This window comes from Rhipicephalus microplus, chromosome 6 (assembly GCF_043290135.1).
Source record: "Rhipicephalus microplus isolate Deutch F79 chromosome 6, USDA_Rmic, whole genome shotgun sequence".
Taxonomy (NCBI): Eukaryota; Metazoa; Arthropoda; class Arachnida; order Ixodida; family Ixodidae; genus Rhipicephalus; species Rhipicephalus microplus.
The window spans coordinates 128,762,250-128,780,063 of record NC_134705.1 but is presented as its reverse complement, the minus strand read 5'-3'; the positions used below and the strand labels follow the sequence as shown (position 1 = coordinate 128,780,063).

Here is a 17,814-nt window from a genome sequence, read left to right as displayed (position 1 = left end):
GTCATTGTACCGTCAACCCCCTGAGTGTCGATGAGGTCGTAACAATGAACTTACAACGGACGTAAAACACAAGACGCGAGAGTATAATGCTGTTCGTACCGAGGCTTGGCCGCCGCAAGTGCAGTCAGCGACAACTGCCTGCATGGCGACTCATCACATCGAAGTGAAAAACTCCACAGTGATCACGGACGAAGCAGATTCTGGCAAGAACGAGCTACAACTTGTAAAGCTTTCAAGTAGCAGGCAGTATTTACCACAAAGTGACACGAGGACGAAAAGGGAGGACACAACACGTGTGCACGTGATGCGTCCTCCCTTCTCGTCCTTGTGTCACTTTGCATTAAATATTGCATAATGCCTTACAAGCAAGGCCGAATTTCTCTGCTTCCATGTATTTTTGAAGACAGCAGCTCTCCAACTCAGTGTTTGACACACAGACGCCATGAAAAACCGAACTATGGTGAGCGAAAATGAGAACTGAACAACGGAGCTCGCGATGCTCAACAATACACTGCAGATGATGGCACCACTTCTTGAATGTAGTTGGGAACATCGGCAGGCACATTGAATGGCAATGGTACCGGTGTTCCTCTGCGGATCACAACAACACTCGATTTAACGGGAACGCTGCCGACATACTTGAGAACTAAATCGAACAATTTTGCGCAGTGGAAAACTGCTGTAAAATCAATGCACAAGCGTTGCATATGGACAGAGGCAGCAATGCTGAACACAGGCATTTTGCAACTTGGGGGGGCCGTACAGACGCTTGGCACCAAACTACCGGTAACTAGCACAATGACTGGACATGATAGGTGATGGCCCTAGAAAACAGAATTTGACAAGACTCTACTATTTCGCCAATGGGTTGCCTACATAGACGCTAGAGCTCAATGAGACAGCGAAAGTATGACTGACTAGACGTATGCACACCTTCAATGCGTCAGACATCCGATAATAAACAAGTATTAACTGTCCGACGATGACATAGTTGACTGGCTTATGCAGGGAGTACATTCCGCAAGTGCAAAGCCAATTTTAGCAGCTTTTCAGGATCTCCAATGAGGAATCATGAGCGAGTTCCCGCATTGTGAGCAACAGCTGGATGAACGAGATGTTAGACTGAACGACAATAGCAAACTTAACGGCGATCAGCAAAACTTGAAAGCTGAGCGAGAGAAATGCAGCTGAATCTAAAACCACAACGGCACCAAAGTAGTCGGGCTTACTGGCCGAGATGTGTGCGTGTTGCAAAAAGAAAGAACAGGGAACAATGGACTGCCCTCATCCAGACATGAACGGAAGATAAAAAAGCAGCAGCTGCACGATGTCGCCAAGCAAAAAGCTCGACGCAAGGCATCAATAGAGACGCCATCGTAGAGACAAGTGGGCAAAAGGTAATACTACTCCAAACCAGGGTAAAAAGCGTCATGTCACATGTACACTGGGGCACAGGCTCTGCAGTAACTCTCATTGACGAGCAGCTTGTGGGTTCCTACAGACATGAACTGAGTATTGGGAGATCAATTTGGCAACACGTGCAAGCCAATTAGTGCAACTTGAGTGAGGATCACTATTAGTGATGCTTGTGCTATTGAAAAGCTAGAGCGGTCAAGAATCTTCCACACGAAGTTATGATAAGCCCTGCCTGGAGACAAGCCATTCCATTTGACTATATTGAATGCTTCGATAATGGCATTCACACCATTGAGTACATACCGAAACTGAAAAAGAATATGCTTGTATCAACAAACAATGCCTTGGACACACAACCGTCTTTCTCAAACTTCGTGACAGAACTCCTCAGCACAGACAACTTCTCAAAGAATGAAAGAGTAAAGGACTGAAAAGAAATGTCCAGTCAAACAGAGGTCCACTCAGTGAACATCATCAAAGAGTGTGGAGCCATTAATGCAATGACAACAATGACACTTGTAGCACCCGTAGTACACAATCTCCATCAGCGGATAAAATTGCCCGGTTGATCTGATATAAACCCGCGCCTGAAGACTTCACATAGTCAAATAAAAGCGTTGGAAGCCTGTCTGCTGAACATTACTGTCTTCACCCAGCCTAACAATGACTTGGGTCTGTACGCACACATTGGACAGAGAATCAAGCTCACCAACCAGAAGCCAGTCAAGATGCAGCCCTCCCGCACAAGTGATGCCAACAAGAGGTTCATCTGGCAGGAGACACAAGACTGGATCAGAAAAGGTATCATCCACCCATCAAAGTGTGCCTATGCCTTCCCTGTAATATTATTGACCAACGGTACCGCAAGACGGCACCAAAATTGTATTGTGTGCACTATCGATTTGTAAAGGAAAAGGTGATCCAGTGAGGCTGCCCCAAGTCAAAAGTCGACGGACTCATTTGGGAAGTGGCTGGATCGAGATACCTGTGAAAACTATATGTCAAGAAAGTTTTCTTGAACGTACCGTTGCACGAAGAAAAAAATTTCTGAAGTCGCTTTCGTGACAGAATCTGGGCACTTCGAACTACTACGAATGCTCATTGGCTTATGCACAGCTCCCGCAACCACGCAGCGCATCAAGAATGAAGGTCTTCGAGAACACAGCGACAGAGGCTATGCGATTTTTACATTGATGATGTGTGCATCTTCGCTTCCACAATCGAGGCACACATTGAAGTGCTCCATAAAGTACTTAAGGCTCTTCACGACTTAGGAGTGCGTGTTGTATACAGTAACTGTATGTTCACAGAAAGGCAGGTACCATTCATTGGATTCCTGATATTGCAAGCACGAGTGAAAACTGATCCACAGCGTATCCCAGTGATAAAGAATTATACTGCGCAGCAAACAAAAAGCGAAGTGAGATCATTTTTTCGACTCATCACATTGCCGCAAGTTAAAAAGGCCACAAAAATGGCTCGACCATTGACGCGTTTTACGAAAATAGATGCAATCATTCACTGGGTGCCTGAATGTAAAGATGCCATGGACACACTAAAGGAACGACTGACAAAGCCACCTATCCTGGCGAAGTTCAATTGAAGCCTACCAGCACAAGTACGTGTCAACGCTTCCCAAGCAGCTGGACCGTGCAGTCGTGTCAACGCTTCCCAAGCAAGTATGGACCGTGCAGTCCATACCCATACTGATAATGACAACACACGAGTAGTGGGATATGCAAGCAAAAAGGCCTCTTGACAGTCACAGCCACAGCACACAATTGAACTTAGAGATATTGCAGAACACTGGGCCTTAATGAAGCATTCACGGCTATCTCCAAGGGCTAGAACATTCTCAGCTTATCACGGACAACTGGGCTGTCACACAAATTACGTCGAAGAAAAATCTGAACAGGCAATTTGCACGCATGGTATTAGACTTCTTTATGTACCATTTCACTGTGGCAAGCAAAATACTGCGGTGGACGCACTATCAAGTTTGTGATAAAGACAAACGACTCAAGCCTACATGGAGCCTAGCGCAAAGATGGAGAACTGGTCACCACTATCAAAGACATTGACACTGCCTATAAAACAGGAAATACAAGCAATGGTGGGCGATAACTACCAAATTATCAACGGCATACTTATGCACAGTACCGCCCAACATGGAAAGACGCTACAATGCGTTGTGGTGTCCAAATTGCTTCGATCTGCTTTAACACAATGTCACCATAATCATGCAGATAACAGTGATGCGCTGCAAACTTAGTCCAAACTGTGCATATGTTACTTACGGGCAAAATATGGACCAGGACACTGCCCAGTACAGTACAGAAAATGCCGCACATGTCAGCCGCACATGTCAGCAACACAACCACACAACTGAAGACAACCAACTTGGCAGAGCACAGCAAGAGGATCCTACGCTCACCCCGATCATCAAAAAAATTTAAGGAGCACCTAAGGCGACCACATACAGGGTGGTGCAAGGGCAGACTTTTGCATGTGACCACTGACAGAGAGGGGAGAGGCACTGAATCCTGGTGCCAGAAAGCCTCAAAAAGTTGGCTCTGTGGCATCATACCATGATAAAAACAGTCATGGCAATACCTCCTAGTGATATTCGGAAATATCAAATGCTACTTTTGGCAGGACGTGAACCGCGACATCAAAGCCTATGTATGTGGATGCCAAACGTGCCAACGATACAATGCCAAAACTTAAGTGCGAGCAGGTTCAATAAACCCTCATAGACCAATGCACGCATCATTTGACAACACTGCTATGGACCACATTTGCTCTATTCAAACTGAGGACCCCAACAGGTACTTTATAACGACAGTTGATGTCGTGACAAGATTCATCATCACGCGTGCTGTACCAGACAAGTCAACAAAACACGTTCTATGCTTTTTCTGTGAAGACATCACATTCACATCTCGAACGCCAAAACCTTTTGTGACAGACAATGACAGAGGGTCTTGAAGGGCCAGTTGGTAAATAATATTGAAAGGGAAACCGTGCAAAAACTGGATGAAGTAAAATGGGACGGCGCTTGTATTGTGTGACCATTCTTATTTCATCCTGCTTTTGCGCTGTTTTCCCCTCAGTATCAATGACAGAGTCTTAACATCACAAGTTGCAAAACGTCCCTTCACAGAGAAGAATATCGAGCACAGTTTGACCATACCTTATGTACCCTAAACAAACGATCTTGTTGAACATGCAAATGCAAAAATCATGTCAGTAGTCTAAAAGAACAACAACGGCAACGTGAACTACTGGAGCAAATACTTAAAAGAAACCAAATTTCAGGTCAACAACCAGTCGCACGATGCTCGACACACATCACTTCAACTGCTGTAAAACTACATACCCTGTTGGACAATCGACAATGAGCTATCTGTGCCAACAGAGCCACAGGACCAAGCAAAAGCGAGACACGAACAGGCATGAAACACGTTAACCAAATACCTGCACGAGCTTAAGCGGAAGTACTCCACCAAACAAAGGTCACCACCTTTCAGCGTGAATGAAGAAGTATGGTACCACAGCGGGTCATGACCAACAAAACTAGGACCAATCTACGACAAACCCTACGCTATAACAGAAGTGGAAAAAGAGACGTACACAACACCCAAAAGGGGTACTGCTGGCACTGAACTCACAACAGCTCGACAACTGAAGCCTTTCTGAAGCAATCTAGTCAAGCGACCTCCGAGTTGACACCTGACAACAGTTCACAGCCACAAACAAGTGAAGAAACAACCGTGCACTACAGTGAGCCCGACATACAGGTTCAGCCACAAACAAGTACATGTCACAAGCCGTCGCTGAAGGAGGAAGAGGGGGAAGAGCATACGCCGCCCCGAACAGCTGACCAGCGACTTCGCAAGAAATCGCCACGATTGTTGGAAGACTACGTATGTTACTGAGTTTACCGACTATCGCAAGGACGCAACAGATTAAAAGCCCCACCAGATAATAGTGCAAATGATGACCCATTGCAGTGCAAAAAACGTGCTATTGTCCGCGATCTCGAACCTAAGTGGATGCTGTGATGCCATTTAGCAAAAGCACGTGCATACACCTTTTCTATGCCGCGAGTCCTGTGCAAAATAAACTGCCTAAATGACTTTAGATCCTTCCTCAAAAAGCTTGGAGGACACCTTAGCTTCCCTTTTAAAAGTAAAACATGATAGTGTAATTGTACCATGTTTGTATTGCCTTCTCAATCCCTAGCCCGACTTCACTTTTCGGTAAAGACCAAAACTGTGTCACAAGGAACACCAAAGTGCGGATGACCCCAGGTTTGCATGCAGAGCGACAAACCATGGCCATATGCTGGGCGAATGCCATTAAAAGAGCTGCTCTTTGTGCCACTTCATAGGCATTGTGTCAAGCAACTGAAGGACCTCCGAGATGTGCGTACCACCAATGCTAAATGCCAGATTACATACATAAGCAGCTCAGCGTTACATTCTAGAGGACTTGCGCATGGTGGTCGTGTGGCTAAACCCTCTGCATACTCTAGCAAAAAGTCATAAGTTCGAATCACCAGTCCTCCTCCAACCGAAAATTTATTATTTTTTGATATCTACCTCGAATTCTCACTCGCAGATGATGCCAATTTTTCACATACAACAAAAGACGCCGACACGAACCTCAAGACGAATTTCTGTGAAATGAGCTCTTTAACACTACTTTGATAATATTCCAAATAAATGTCAAACACTGTTCACGCGTTACTAACACACATTAACAACCATGTTTTATTTATAATGCCAGTATTACTAATGCTTCATAGCACTAATATTAGCCCTTCCATAATAAATTGCACAATGAAATTGACAATGGTAATGTAATGACACTGTTCTTTTGGTCGGTGCTCTTTTAGCCTAGCTTTTCCTGTAGAGTTTGTACTAACTCTATGGCTGTAGGCACAGGTGTCTCTGTCAAGAACACGTTCATATCTAGCATTCACATTCTCCCTTCTACACACGTTGCACACCAAAAAAATGAGATGAACTAGACATGCATAACAATGTTCAAATAAGATGCAGTATTACGTCTAAGTGCACAAGTATCAGCAGCCTACAAGAATATGTTATTAACATGGCAGGATGTTACCTCAATCCACTGACAACAGTTGCGATTCAGGGCACCAGACAAGCAACATTTAGTACAATGTGCAACTGTGGACATTCGCAGCGCTTATAGCACATATTCCATCAAGCTTGAACACTCATGAATTATTATTAACACATAATAGCATAGGTGCAAATACAGTGTATTGTGTGACTCATGATGCTAACATTCACCAGCATGTCTGGTCCCGTGTTCAATTCTGAATATGACAATAGCACACATGCGGAGGCACAGCCGAAATACAGCACTGGAGGCGGCCACGTGCACACACAATTTACTCATAAAGAAATAGGGCGTTCGAGCATTGCCTTCAAAAGCAGAACGTGACAGAGCAACTCGGCCCCATCTGCATTAACTTCTTATCTTCTTTCCAGGCATCACTACTTAGTTAAGACCTTCTCTTGCGGCAACAAAAGAAAAGTCTGTGCCCAGCAAAGTGGTGACTTGAAACTCTTCTTAAACACATGCCCACCGTAAGTATGCTTGCACAGTGCCTACTATGCCACAATTCGTTATATTGTAAATCGGCAAAGTACTCACTATGCGTCTGCAAGGCAGAACACGTAGCTCCTCACTTTGTTGATGCTGTAGCTAATGATTCTTCATTATACCTCAGCCCTCTGCAATAGGTAGGCCTTCAAAAACCCACTCCCTGTGCAGTTCAGATAGTATGATGCCCGGTCCCATTCTACCCTTTGTTGTGCCAGAGGCATTGTCCTCGTGTGGGAGCCCTTCTTCCCACAAAGCCGGCGGCGAGTCGCTCATACAGTCGAATCTCGATACTTCCCATTCGAAGGGGCCCGAAAATTTGTTCGAATGAAAAGAAGTTCGAATTAATGAAAGCTAAATAAACAGAGAGCTCTCCATGCAGTGGCGCATGTGCAGTGAGCTAACATATGAGGAGGAAGTTTCAGAAGACTTACGTTTATTCACAAATCACAAGACATCCATCATTATTTGAAGTAATCGGTGATGCGGATCTGCACACGTTTGCCTTGCAGCGAGTCAACCAATTCTGCACGCAGCTTGCAAAGCATTTCTACTTCGGCTTCAGCATTCTACTGGCAAGAAAAGTTGCACGCGGAAATGTCCAGCACCAACCCTCTCTAAAGACGACGACGACAGCAACGACTGCGTAGCCGAGCTGCAGTATGGCCGGCACGTGACGAGAAAGGAGGAGCATCTCCACGCAGAGAGAAGCAGATCGGCATTTGAGAGAAAGCCAACACTCCACGGCCTTTTTTTTTTGCTCTCTTGCACACGTTGAAAGGAAAAGGGTTACGTGGCAGGGACGGGAAAAAGGGAAGCATGGGACTGGTACCTGAGAGACACTCCCCCCCCCCCCCCTTCAAGGCGCTGAGCCGTGCTCCCGCAAGGGGCAAGGGCTGCAGAAGATAGTGCCTTTTTCCTTTCCTTCAACCACTCAGGCACTGTGTCGTGCTCCCGACTGGGCTGCAGAAATTAGGTGCCTTTTTCCTCTTCTAACCGCAACCAACCATTCATTCAACCCCCCGGCAGCTTTCTTTTTCCTCTCTCTCTTCGCGCGTGGCATCGGAACGAGAAGGGTCTTTACGTGGTGGTAACGGAAAAGCGTGAATCGTGACACAGTCGCGTCGCAGATCGGCATTTGAGAGCGAGCAAACATTCCGCCGCAGCCTTTTCTTTCCTTTTCCTTTCCTTTGTGCGCAGCGTTGAGGTGTCGCAGGTGCCACCGCGGGATCGGGTGGGGTGCTGAGAGCATTTTCAGAGCGCGGTATGTTCAAATTAACCGTCGCAAATTCTTACGCGTTCGAACTACCGGGCGTTCTTGCACATTGGAATACACATAGCTTTGACGGGACCTCATCGCGAATTCGAATTACCTGGAAGTTCAAATTCAGCGAGTTCGAATTAATGAGATTCGACTTAGTTCCGGCGAAGCCTCCCCACAAAAGCACACATTCGCAGTCTATAGTCTTTCATTTTCTTGCTTGCTTTCTTGGTGCCATAAAGCACCATTAACAAATGCACCTCTTAGTTACATTAGTTAGAGGTGCTTTTGACCACCCAGAACATTGCAACACAAACTACTGCAAAACATTGCAACACAACACATTGCAACGTAAAAACAACAGGCAACATGAGATTCGGGGAAACATAGCGGATCCCGCAATGCACCAGCAAAGTGAGAGCCGCCATCAGCTGCTGTGCAGTGACGAGCTGAGCATCTTGAGACTGACCACACGACGCCTCGGGTAGAAGCGCATCGAGTCTGGCAGCCGGCGCTGGCACGTAAAGAGAACCATCACCAGCACGACTAGAGAGAGCATTGCGATGCACACCAGCAGGGATGGTCCGTCGCTCTGTAAGGTTATGGGAGAAAAAGTTGATACACATCTACATCATAGAACAATGGTCGAATGAAAACAATGAACACTCTAACCTCATTATGACAAAGTTTCATCACACACGGAAATAAGTTGGTTACATTCAAAAATTGGTAAAAAGGTATATTCCTAACACTATGTATATTGCAATACTATTCTTCATTTACTTCATTATATCCTGATTCGTTATATCGAGGTTTGAGTGTATGCAGCTCACAAATTTAAATGCGGCGTCACAACTTCTCAAAACAACTGCATCACGTGTCTGTGTATTCGGCTATTAAAGGTAATGTTGGCACCGATGATGCAGGATTTTGAGTAGAAATTACATTCATACGGCACGAACTGGAAAAAAAAAGTTGTAACAATTGTACCGACAGAATTACACTTGTCTAGAGCAGTTGAGTGAGTGTCTGTGGGCGCTGTTGTCTTTCCCAGCTAATACTATATGCTAGCTACAAGCTTCCATTCAAACTTGAATTATAGCACAAAGACTTAGTTGTAGCGTATTTTCGCGTGTATAACCCGCACTAAAAACCCAAAAATTTCAGTGGCAAAGTGGAGGTGCAGATAATCCGTGGGGTTTTTCCTATAGTGCTGGTTCACAGCAATGCGTGTTGTGCTGTGAAGCCCTATAACAGTGTAGCGAAGGCTACGGAGGCGGTTTCCGCAAATTCGTGTTGCTCCGCAAGTAGCACGGCAGCTTGCGGCCGATTTTGGTTTCGCTTGCTTGCATCGTTGAAGCATTTAGAAAAACATTTAGGGAGAGACAATTCGATTGTTCAGTGTAAAATCTCACTGTCACACCACAAGTACAGTCGCCGAACGATTTTTCGGACCTGGCGGGGACCGAAAAAAAGTACGAAAAATCGAACAGTCCGAAAAATTCGTTTTCGCCAAAAATCTGAAGTTTATTGCATCAGGCAGGTTTAAAAAAGTCCTTGATGCTGCCTTGCCTCAAACTACGCTTGAAGGCAATTTGGTTTGCCCGTATTTGCGCCAAGGTGAGATCGTCGCCGTAAACGCTCAACAAAATTGTCAACGCGTTGGCGATCTCCGCCGCCGACGGCTGCGGGCGGTCGTCGTTGTCGTCATCCGAGCCGCTCTCCGGCTCCGGGACAACCTGGCAAAGAATTTCGTCGTCAGTGGTCTCCGCGCACGAAACAATGTCGTCGTCCGCACGAGTGAAGTCTTTAAATGTCATTGTGGCTGGTAGATTCACTCCTACGCTGCGCAGGTCGCGCATTAGATCCTCCCTGCCATCGGTGCCGTCCGGGTCGCTTACGTCCGGGTCATCCGCCTCGGGATCTTCAGCAGCAGTGAACCCGGCATGCCTAAAGCAATGCGCGATGGTATCTGGCTTCACTGCCTTCCAAGCTTCGGCTAACATGTGGATGGCGGCCAGAATGTCGACCTTGTAGGCCTTCCTATTGTCAAGGCACAAGACGGTGCGGCTGAGCAGGCGGGCACGGTAGTGTGCCTTGATGTTTCGGATCACGCCTTGATCCATTGGCTGGAGCACGCTTGTGGTATTAGGCGGCAAAAATTCTAGCCGAATGGCCTCAAGGTTCGGCACGCTACCAAGCGCACCACAGTTGTCCACAAAGAAGATTACGTTTCTGCTCTGTCACGCAAACTTGCGGTCAAGTTTGCGTACGTAATTTTCAAACAAGGACTGAGTGATCCATGCCTTGGAATTACTCTCGTATTCAACAGGGAGGGTTCTCACAGCCTTAAAACACCTCGGGTTTCTCGCCTTCCCAATAACAAGAAGAGGCAATTTCTCCGTACCGGTGGCGTTGGCACCTACCGTATAATGCGGAATATAGGTCGAGGCGGAATATAGGTCGACCCCCTTACCTTGACCAGCAAAAAAAAAAAAGAAAAACGCGGAATCGTTCACTGCTTCACTTTAGTCAGTCCTCACAGTCCTCCGAGCTGTCGGAGCTCTCCGACGACGACGACTGCTTGTCACTAGCCGCCTCCCACAGCATGTCGTCCTCGGTGCCGTCGAGAGCGTTGCTGATGCAGCACTTCTTGAATGCGCGCACCACCATCTCTTCAGGCAGAGACCTCCATGCCTCGGAGACCCAACCACAAACTGTCGCGAGAGGTGGCCTGCGCAGCCGGCCTGTCGGGGTCCGCGGGTTGTCGCCAGCCATCCATTCGGTGTACAGCGCACGCACACGGTCTTTAAAAGGTTTATTGAGGACGACGTCCAACGGTTGAAGTGTTGATGTCATTCCTCCCGGAATGACGACAAGATCCGTCCTTCCGTCGCGAAGGCTCTCCTTCACCGATGCTGTCAAATGCCCGCGAAATGCATCCAACACGAGCATGTTCCGGCGCTGCAGGAGGGCTCCGGGCCGCCGGTTCCACACTGTGCGGATCCATTCGCGCATTAGGGCCTCGTCCATATACCCCTTCTCGTTGACGCGGACGACGACATCCCGCGGGAAGGCCTCCTTCGGCATCGTCTTCCGCTTGAAGATTATGAAGGGGGGCAACTTTCTGCCGTCGGCCGTGCAGCAAAGCATAACGGTGAAGCGCGAATGCTCGCTACCGGTCGACAAAAGCCTCACCTCTTTTGCCCCGCGTTCACAAACAGTCGTGGACGACGGCATGTCAAACCACACCGGCGTTTCGTCGGCGTTGCCGATCTGGCCTAGCATGTAGCCATGCTGCCGCCGGAGGTTGTTCACATAGAGTTGAAACTCTATCAATTTGTCCTCGTACATCTCCGGCAGCTTCTGGCATATCGACGTGCGCCGTCGAAGCGCAAATCCTTTGCGTCGCATAAAGCGACGGACCCAATAAATGGATCCCTTGAAGTCTTTCTTTGACAGGCCGGCTTCACGGGCGAGCTCGACGGCTTTTGAGCGAATGAGCTCCGCATTCACGGGAAGGGATTTGGCACGGTACTCGCGGACGAAATCCGCCACTTTGTCCTCGAGTTCCGGGTGCACAGCTCGGCGACCGCGAAACGACGTCTTCCTCGCGTTACACACTGACAGTTTGGATTTTTGGTTGCGCCAGTATCTGACGCTTTTCTCGGACACTCCAAACTGCCGCTGTGCCGCCATGTTGCCATTCACTTCCGCGAATTCTATAACTTTTCTTTTAAACGCGGCGGTGAACTGGCGCCGCGTCCCGGTATTCATAGCTGGTCGCAGAGTAAAAGTCGCCACTCTCTACGAACACGAAATGAACAAGAAAAGAAAAATGGCGTCGGCAGAGGCGTCGGCCCATGGAGGCGATGTCGATGCTGATGCCCAAAAAACATGCGACACTCCCTGTTGCCAGACGATCACTTTGTTTATGCCAAGGGCCGGTATATAGGTCGAGGGGTGACTTTTTAGCGAAATTTTTTGGAAAAAATCTCGACCTATATTCCGCACTATACGGTACCATGACTGTTATGCGCTCCTTGCTGAGCTTCCCACCGGCGCATGAATCCCCCGAAAATGATAGGGTACGATCCGGCAGCATCTTAAAGAAAAGTCCCGTCTCGTCACAGTTGAATATGTCCGAAGGAGCGTATTCTTTAAGCAAGGCTTGCAACTTCGTGGCACGGTAATCGGACACAATAGTCTGCTCCACCGCTCCGCTTTCACCGCTCACTTTTTTGAACAAAATTCCCTGCCTCTTCTTGAAGCCACGAAGCCATCCGTCCGTAAATTTGAAATCCTCAATGCCCATTTTGAGAGCGAACGACTCGGCCTTTTCTTTTAACAAATCTCCCGACACGGACAGGTTCTTTGCCAAAACTCCTTTAAGCCACAACTGCAGAGCCTCTTCAAGGGCTGGATGAACGCCCTTACTGTCGTTCTTTTGGCTCTTGTTGTGTGAATTCTCGAACGCTGTCAAAATCTTAATGCGGTTTTTGACATAGTCGGATACCGTTTGCTTGGAGAGGTGGTATTCTTTGGCGACATCTAGCTGCAAACATCCACTCTCTATTAACTTGATTATGGCAGCTTTCTTCTCCAGCGTCAGGGTCGAATACTTCCCACGCTTCTTCACACCACCTGGCTCCCGCGATGGCACAGATGGCGGAGCCATGGCACCGAGAACACAAAATTCGATGTCGCAGGTAGCCGCTGCGAAGCATACAACGTCTCGACGCTACGCGACACAACACGTGCAGAATGGCGACTGACAAAAGCTGCAACAACAATAAAAGAATCTTTCTTTCGCCTCCTCCCCGTGCGATGTGATGACGATAGTGCTGACCGAAGACGAAAACACGGCATCCATCACCGCGTCTTTTAAAAAGCAAACACGGCCTCCGAAACTTGAAATATGGCGTGCGCATTCCAATCTCGGAGGCAGGAAAGGCATCTGAAGACCAAGTTTAGCCAAGCCAACAGAAAATCCAACATGGCGGCGTTCACAATGGCTTGGGGCGTGGCACAAAACGAGCGATTTAGTCCGAAAAATCGAACTTTCAGGGGCGAATTCGCCCAAAAAATCGGTCGAAACAATGCATTAGCTCTATGGGATCCCTGACGGTGCATTTATGAAGTCCGGAATATCCAACAAGTCCGAATTTTTGGAGTCCGGAAAATCGGTCGGCGACTGTATATTTTTTGAACGTTCGCGGCCGCTCAGTGACCCTCCACATGTCCCTATGTCACGGACGCGATGTTTACTTTTGGAAAGGGCTTGCCGAAAAGGTGGTGCTGTCTAAGAAAGTTCCATACTAAATAAAGTAAGTTTCATAATAAATAAAGCAGTATTTATTTCAGCAAGGCAAATGAGATATTGTAGTGCCTATAGAGATATTATCAGTAAATTATTGTACTACTTTTTGACGCGGTAGCAGGCATGCATTTCGGTGTTGTTTCCAGGGTGCTGTTACAGTGTACTAGAAGGGGTAGTGCTGTCAAGTTGTCGCCGAGTGTGAGCGCTCTTTACCTCGCTGATGCCGCTCGTTCTCCACATCTCGACCCGTTCGCCAAGCCTAAGTCGATCTGTTCTGTCACCATGAGTAGCGTACGGTGGCAGACCTTCACGGCACAGCAAAAATTTAAGATCATCGTCGTCACCGAGGAATTTGGAAATCACGAAGCGGGAAGACGGCACGATGTGGACGAGTCCTGCGTGCGACTGTGGAGAAAAAAGGAAGAGAGCCTACAAGCCGGGCACAGCGACCGTAGGTCATTTTGTGGCCCCAAGAACCGTGCCTACCCTGAGCTGGAGGCGGAGCTAGTAAATTTCATCGAAGATGTGAGAAGCAGGGGTCACGCCGTATCGACCGAGATGACCCCAGTGGAAGTGCGGCGACTTTCGATGGAGCTAGGCCTACCTCACGAGTTCCGTGCGAGCCGCGGATGGCTGCACCGCTTTATGAAGTGGCAAGGGCTCTCAATCAGACGGCGGACTACAATATGTCAACGCTTGCCGGCTTCTTATGAGGAGAAGCTGCTCAAGTACCAGAGATATGTAATTGGCCTGCGAAAGCAGTACAATTACATTTTTTGGGAAATCGGCAATGCGGATGAAACTTCTGTTTATTTTGAAATGCTGTTGGACACAACGATTGAGAAGAGGGGCAGCAGTTCGGTGAGCGTGCTGACTGGCGGGAACACGAAACTGCGCATCACAGTCTTGCTTTGTGCCCTCGCCAACAGCACGCAACTGCAACCGTACGTCATCTTGAAAAGGAAAATTCTACCAAAGGTTCATTTGCCTGCCGGTGTGGTGGTGTGCGCACACGAGAACGCGTGGATGAACAGTGACTTGTTCGTAGACTGGATCAAGACGGTATGGGAGAAAAGGCCCGGTGCGATGCTCGCAAAGAGGTCCATGCTCGTTCTTGACTCATTCCGCGGCCACACAACTGAGGAAGTGAAGGACCGCATTTCACGCAACGGCACTGACTTAGTTGTTATACCCGGTGGAATGACGTCAATGTTGCAGCCTCTAGATGTGTCGCTTAACAAGCCCTTCAAAGCGCATGTCAAGCGCTATTACGCCAAGTGGATGGCCAAAGGCTGCTACGACTTGACGCCGACTGGACGAGTCCGAAGGCCTGATATTGCCCTATTCTGCAAGTGGATTGTCGAGGCATGGAAGGCCATTCCAGGTGAGATGGTGCGAAAAAGTTTCAAGAAATGCTGCATCACAAACAACATGGATGGAACCGAAGATGACCTTGTGCATAATACTGAGGACTGCGGCTCAAGTGATAGCTCTAGCGATAGCAGCGACAGTGAGTGAATTGTGACTGGCCTTGCAGACAGCGTATTCTGCTTGCTAAATAAAGCTTTTTCTGTCTACATATGTGCTATGTTGCTTGAGCAGTAGCTTTTGTACAGCCTTTCCTGTATATCAAATGTGGGGGCAATACGCGAGGATTTTTGTTTTTTCTTTCTCGGTGAGCTGAAAGTGGGGGTGCGGATTATATGCAGGGGCGGGTTATACGCGCAAAAATACGGTATGACACACTCAGCAGGTAGTGTTAGTGACAGACAGACGGACACAAAGACAGACGAACACATGTACAAACACAGACAGATGAACATACCGTATTTTCGCGCCTATGATCCGCACCAAAAACCCAAAAATTTCAGTGGCAAAGTGGAGGTGCGAATAATGCGCGGGGTGTTTTCTATAGTGCTGCTTCACAGCAATGCGTGTTGTGCTGTGAAGCCCCTCAACAGTGTAGCGAAGGCTACGGAGGCGGTTTCCGCAAAAGGTGGTGCTGTCTAAGAAATAGAAAGAAAAGGAAGGCATTTTTGCAAAGTGAACAATACCTGTATCTTACCTACGACTTCCCGCAACCGTTTGAGTTCCATAATAAATAAAGCAGTATTTATTTCAGCAAGGCAAATGAGATAATATAGTGCCTATAGAGATATTATCAGTAAATTTATATACTACTTTTTGGCGCTCTGTTGTTTAGTAGGGGTAGTGCTAAGTCGTGGAAGCCTAAGCCGATCTGTTCTGTCACCATGAGTAGCGCACAGCTGCAGTCCTTCACGGCACAGCAAAAGCTTAAGATCATCGCCGTCGCCGAGAAATTCGGAAATCGCGAAGCGGGAAGATGGCACGATGTGGACGAGTCTTCCGTGCCACTGTGGAGAAAGAAGAAAGAGAGCCTACAAGCCGCGCCCCGCGACCGTAGGTCATTTCGTGGCCCCAAGACCGATGCCTACCCTGACCATTGTACAGCCATTTCTGTATATCAAATGTGCGGGCAATACATGAGGATTTTTTTTTTTCTTTCTCGGTGAGCTGAAAGTGGGGGTGCAGATTATATGTAGGGGCGGGTTATACCTGCAAAAATACGGTAACATGCGAAATACATACTATTCGAATTCGATTCGAAATTATTTGATCAATATCACTATTTGCTTCGAACCTAAAATTCACTATTTGCACGAGCCTAATAAAAATGCATTGAAATTTGAAACTCTCTTATCAGTTAACGGTGCCCCCCCAAACAAATTGACATTTTACTGCTGTTCATCGTCAGCTCTGCCATGGCTGATTAGAAAAAATGTTCTTCCATCTACAAGCGACACATTGAAAACGATGATAGACCACTCAATAGGAAACGTTGATTGTTGAAGGAAGAGCCGACTTTCCAGTTACCAGCAGAAGTACTGACAGCAAACAGCAGCTTCATGAACTTTAAAAAAAAAAAAAGAAAAAGATTCCTAAGAATGAGCATGTGAAATAATTATTTGCTAGAGGTAAAGTTGGAAAGCAAATGTATTGTTGTAAACATGCTGTAGGCAGAAGATTGACAAAGGAGACAACAACCTGTGCTGACCTTCAAATCATGCGCTGCTGCAGCAATTCATGGAGTCGGGCTGCAGTTTATTGTAAAGCAGCCCATTTCTCTATTCAACAGAAGGCTTGATTTTCTTCAAGTGTTGCGGAAACTTATGAACAGTGAACAACATCAATGACCGTAAGATAACTGTCTTTCGGCTTACGAATTCAGTGTACGGACTTACAACTGCTCAACGCATAAACACAACATGGATGCTCTCAAACTGAAGCGTAAATCTGAGAGAGCTCAATCAACACACGTTATAAAGGAGGCAGAAGCAACGCTCAAGTAAGTAAGTAAGCATTACGGAAGAGGAGCCTTGTATTCTCAACGAACGCCTTAACCAGCTTCACATCGACTTGAAGGCAACCGACTCCGACATCGTCCTTCTGCTGTCGACCACAAAAGTGGAGGTAGAGCTTGGCTGGGTTGTCAATTATAATGATTGAGCCACAACTACGTCAGCGAAACTCAAGTAATGTATATGGCAGTTGCAAGAGTCTCAGAACCGAGACTACCGGCGACACCTAGTGAACGCATCCCACACATGCCCCAGCTCGCCACCCAACTTCTGAAAATCGACTTCATAAAGTTCGGTGGTCTATCGTCACCATGAACACCTTTTTCGGAGCAGTTTAATCAATTGATTCAGAATAACAGTGGGCTCACCAACGTAGACCGGTTCGCCTACCTACGTTCAGTTCTGACCGGTGATGCGGCATCGGCTGTCGCCGGACTTCCAGCAACGGCAAGCAGCTATTCTGAAGCCCTGGACATTTTAAAACAACGCTTCGCCAAGACCATCGTCATCATTTAGCCTTGCATGCAGCGACTCATCGACATGTGGCCCATGCAGTCATTCAACGATCGAGGACTTCAAGACCTTTACAACACGGCCCAACTTCGAATGCATGCCCACAAGACTCTCGTAGTATCAGAGGACAATCCACAATGTTCTAACCCATCCTGCTGAAGTCGCTTCTTCACGACATCGCCCTCGATTTCAACAAGACCACTGCAGAACTTGCGAACAGAGGACACAGGCCAGGTGCGGCACGCCCAGGAACAGGAGGCGAGAATTCAGTCTTTACTGCTTTT

The 17,814-nt window shown here is 47.4% G+C and overlaps 1 protein-coding gene across 1 annotated transcript in view; it reads right to left on the bottom strand.

Moving 5' to 3' along the window:
• Positions 1-8,419: 8,419 nt before the first annotated feature.
• Positions 8,420-17,814, bottom strand: part of LOC142765487 (uncharacterized) — a 45,114-nt gene continuing 35,719 nt past the window's right edge. The window contains exon 7 of the mRNA XM_075866536.1: positions 8,420-8,909. Coding sequence (XP_075722651.1) covers positions 8,745-8,909 — 165 coding nt within the window. The 3' untranslated portion in view covers positions 8,420-8,744. The remainder of the gene's footprint in view (positions 8,910-17,814) is intronic.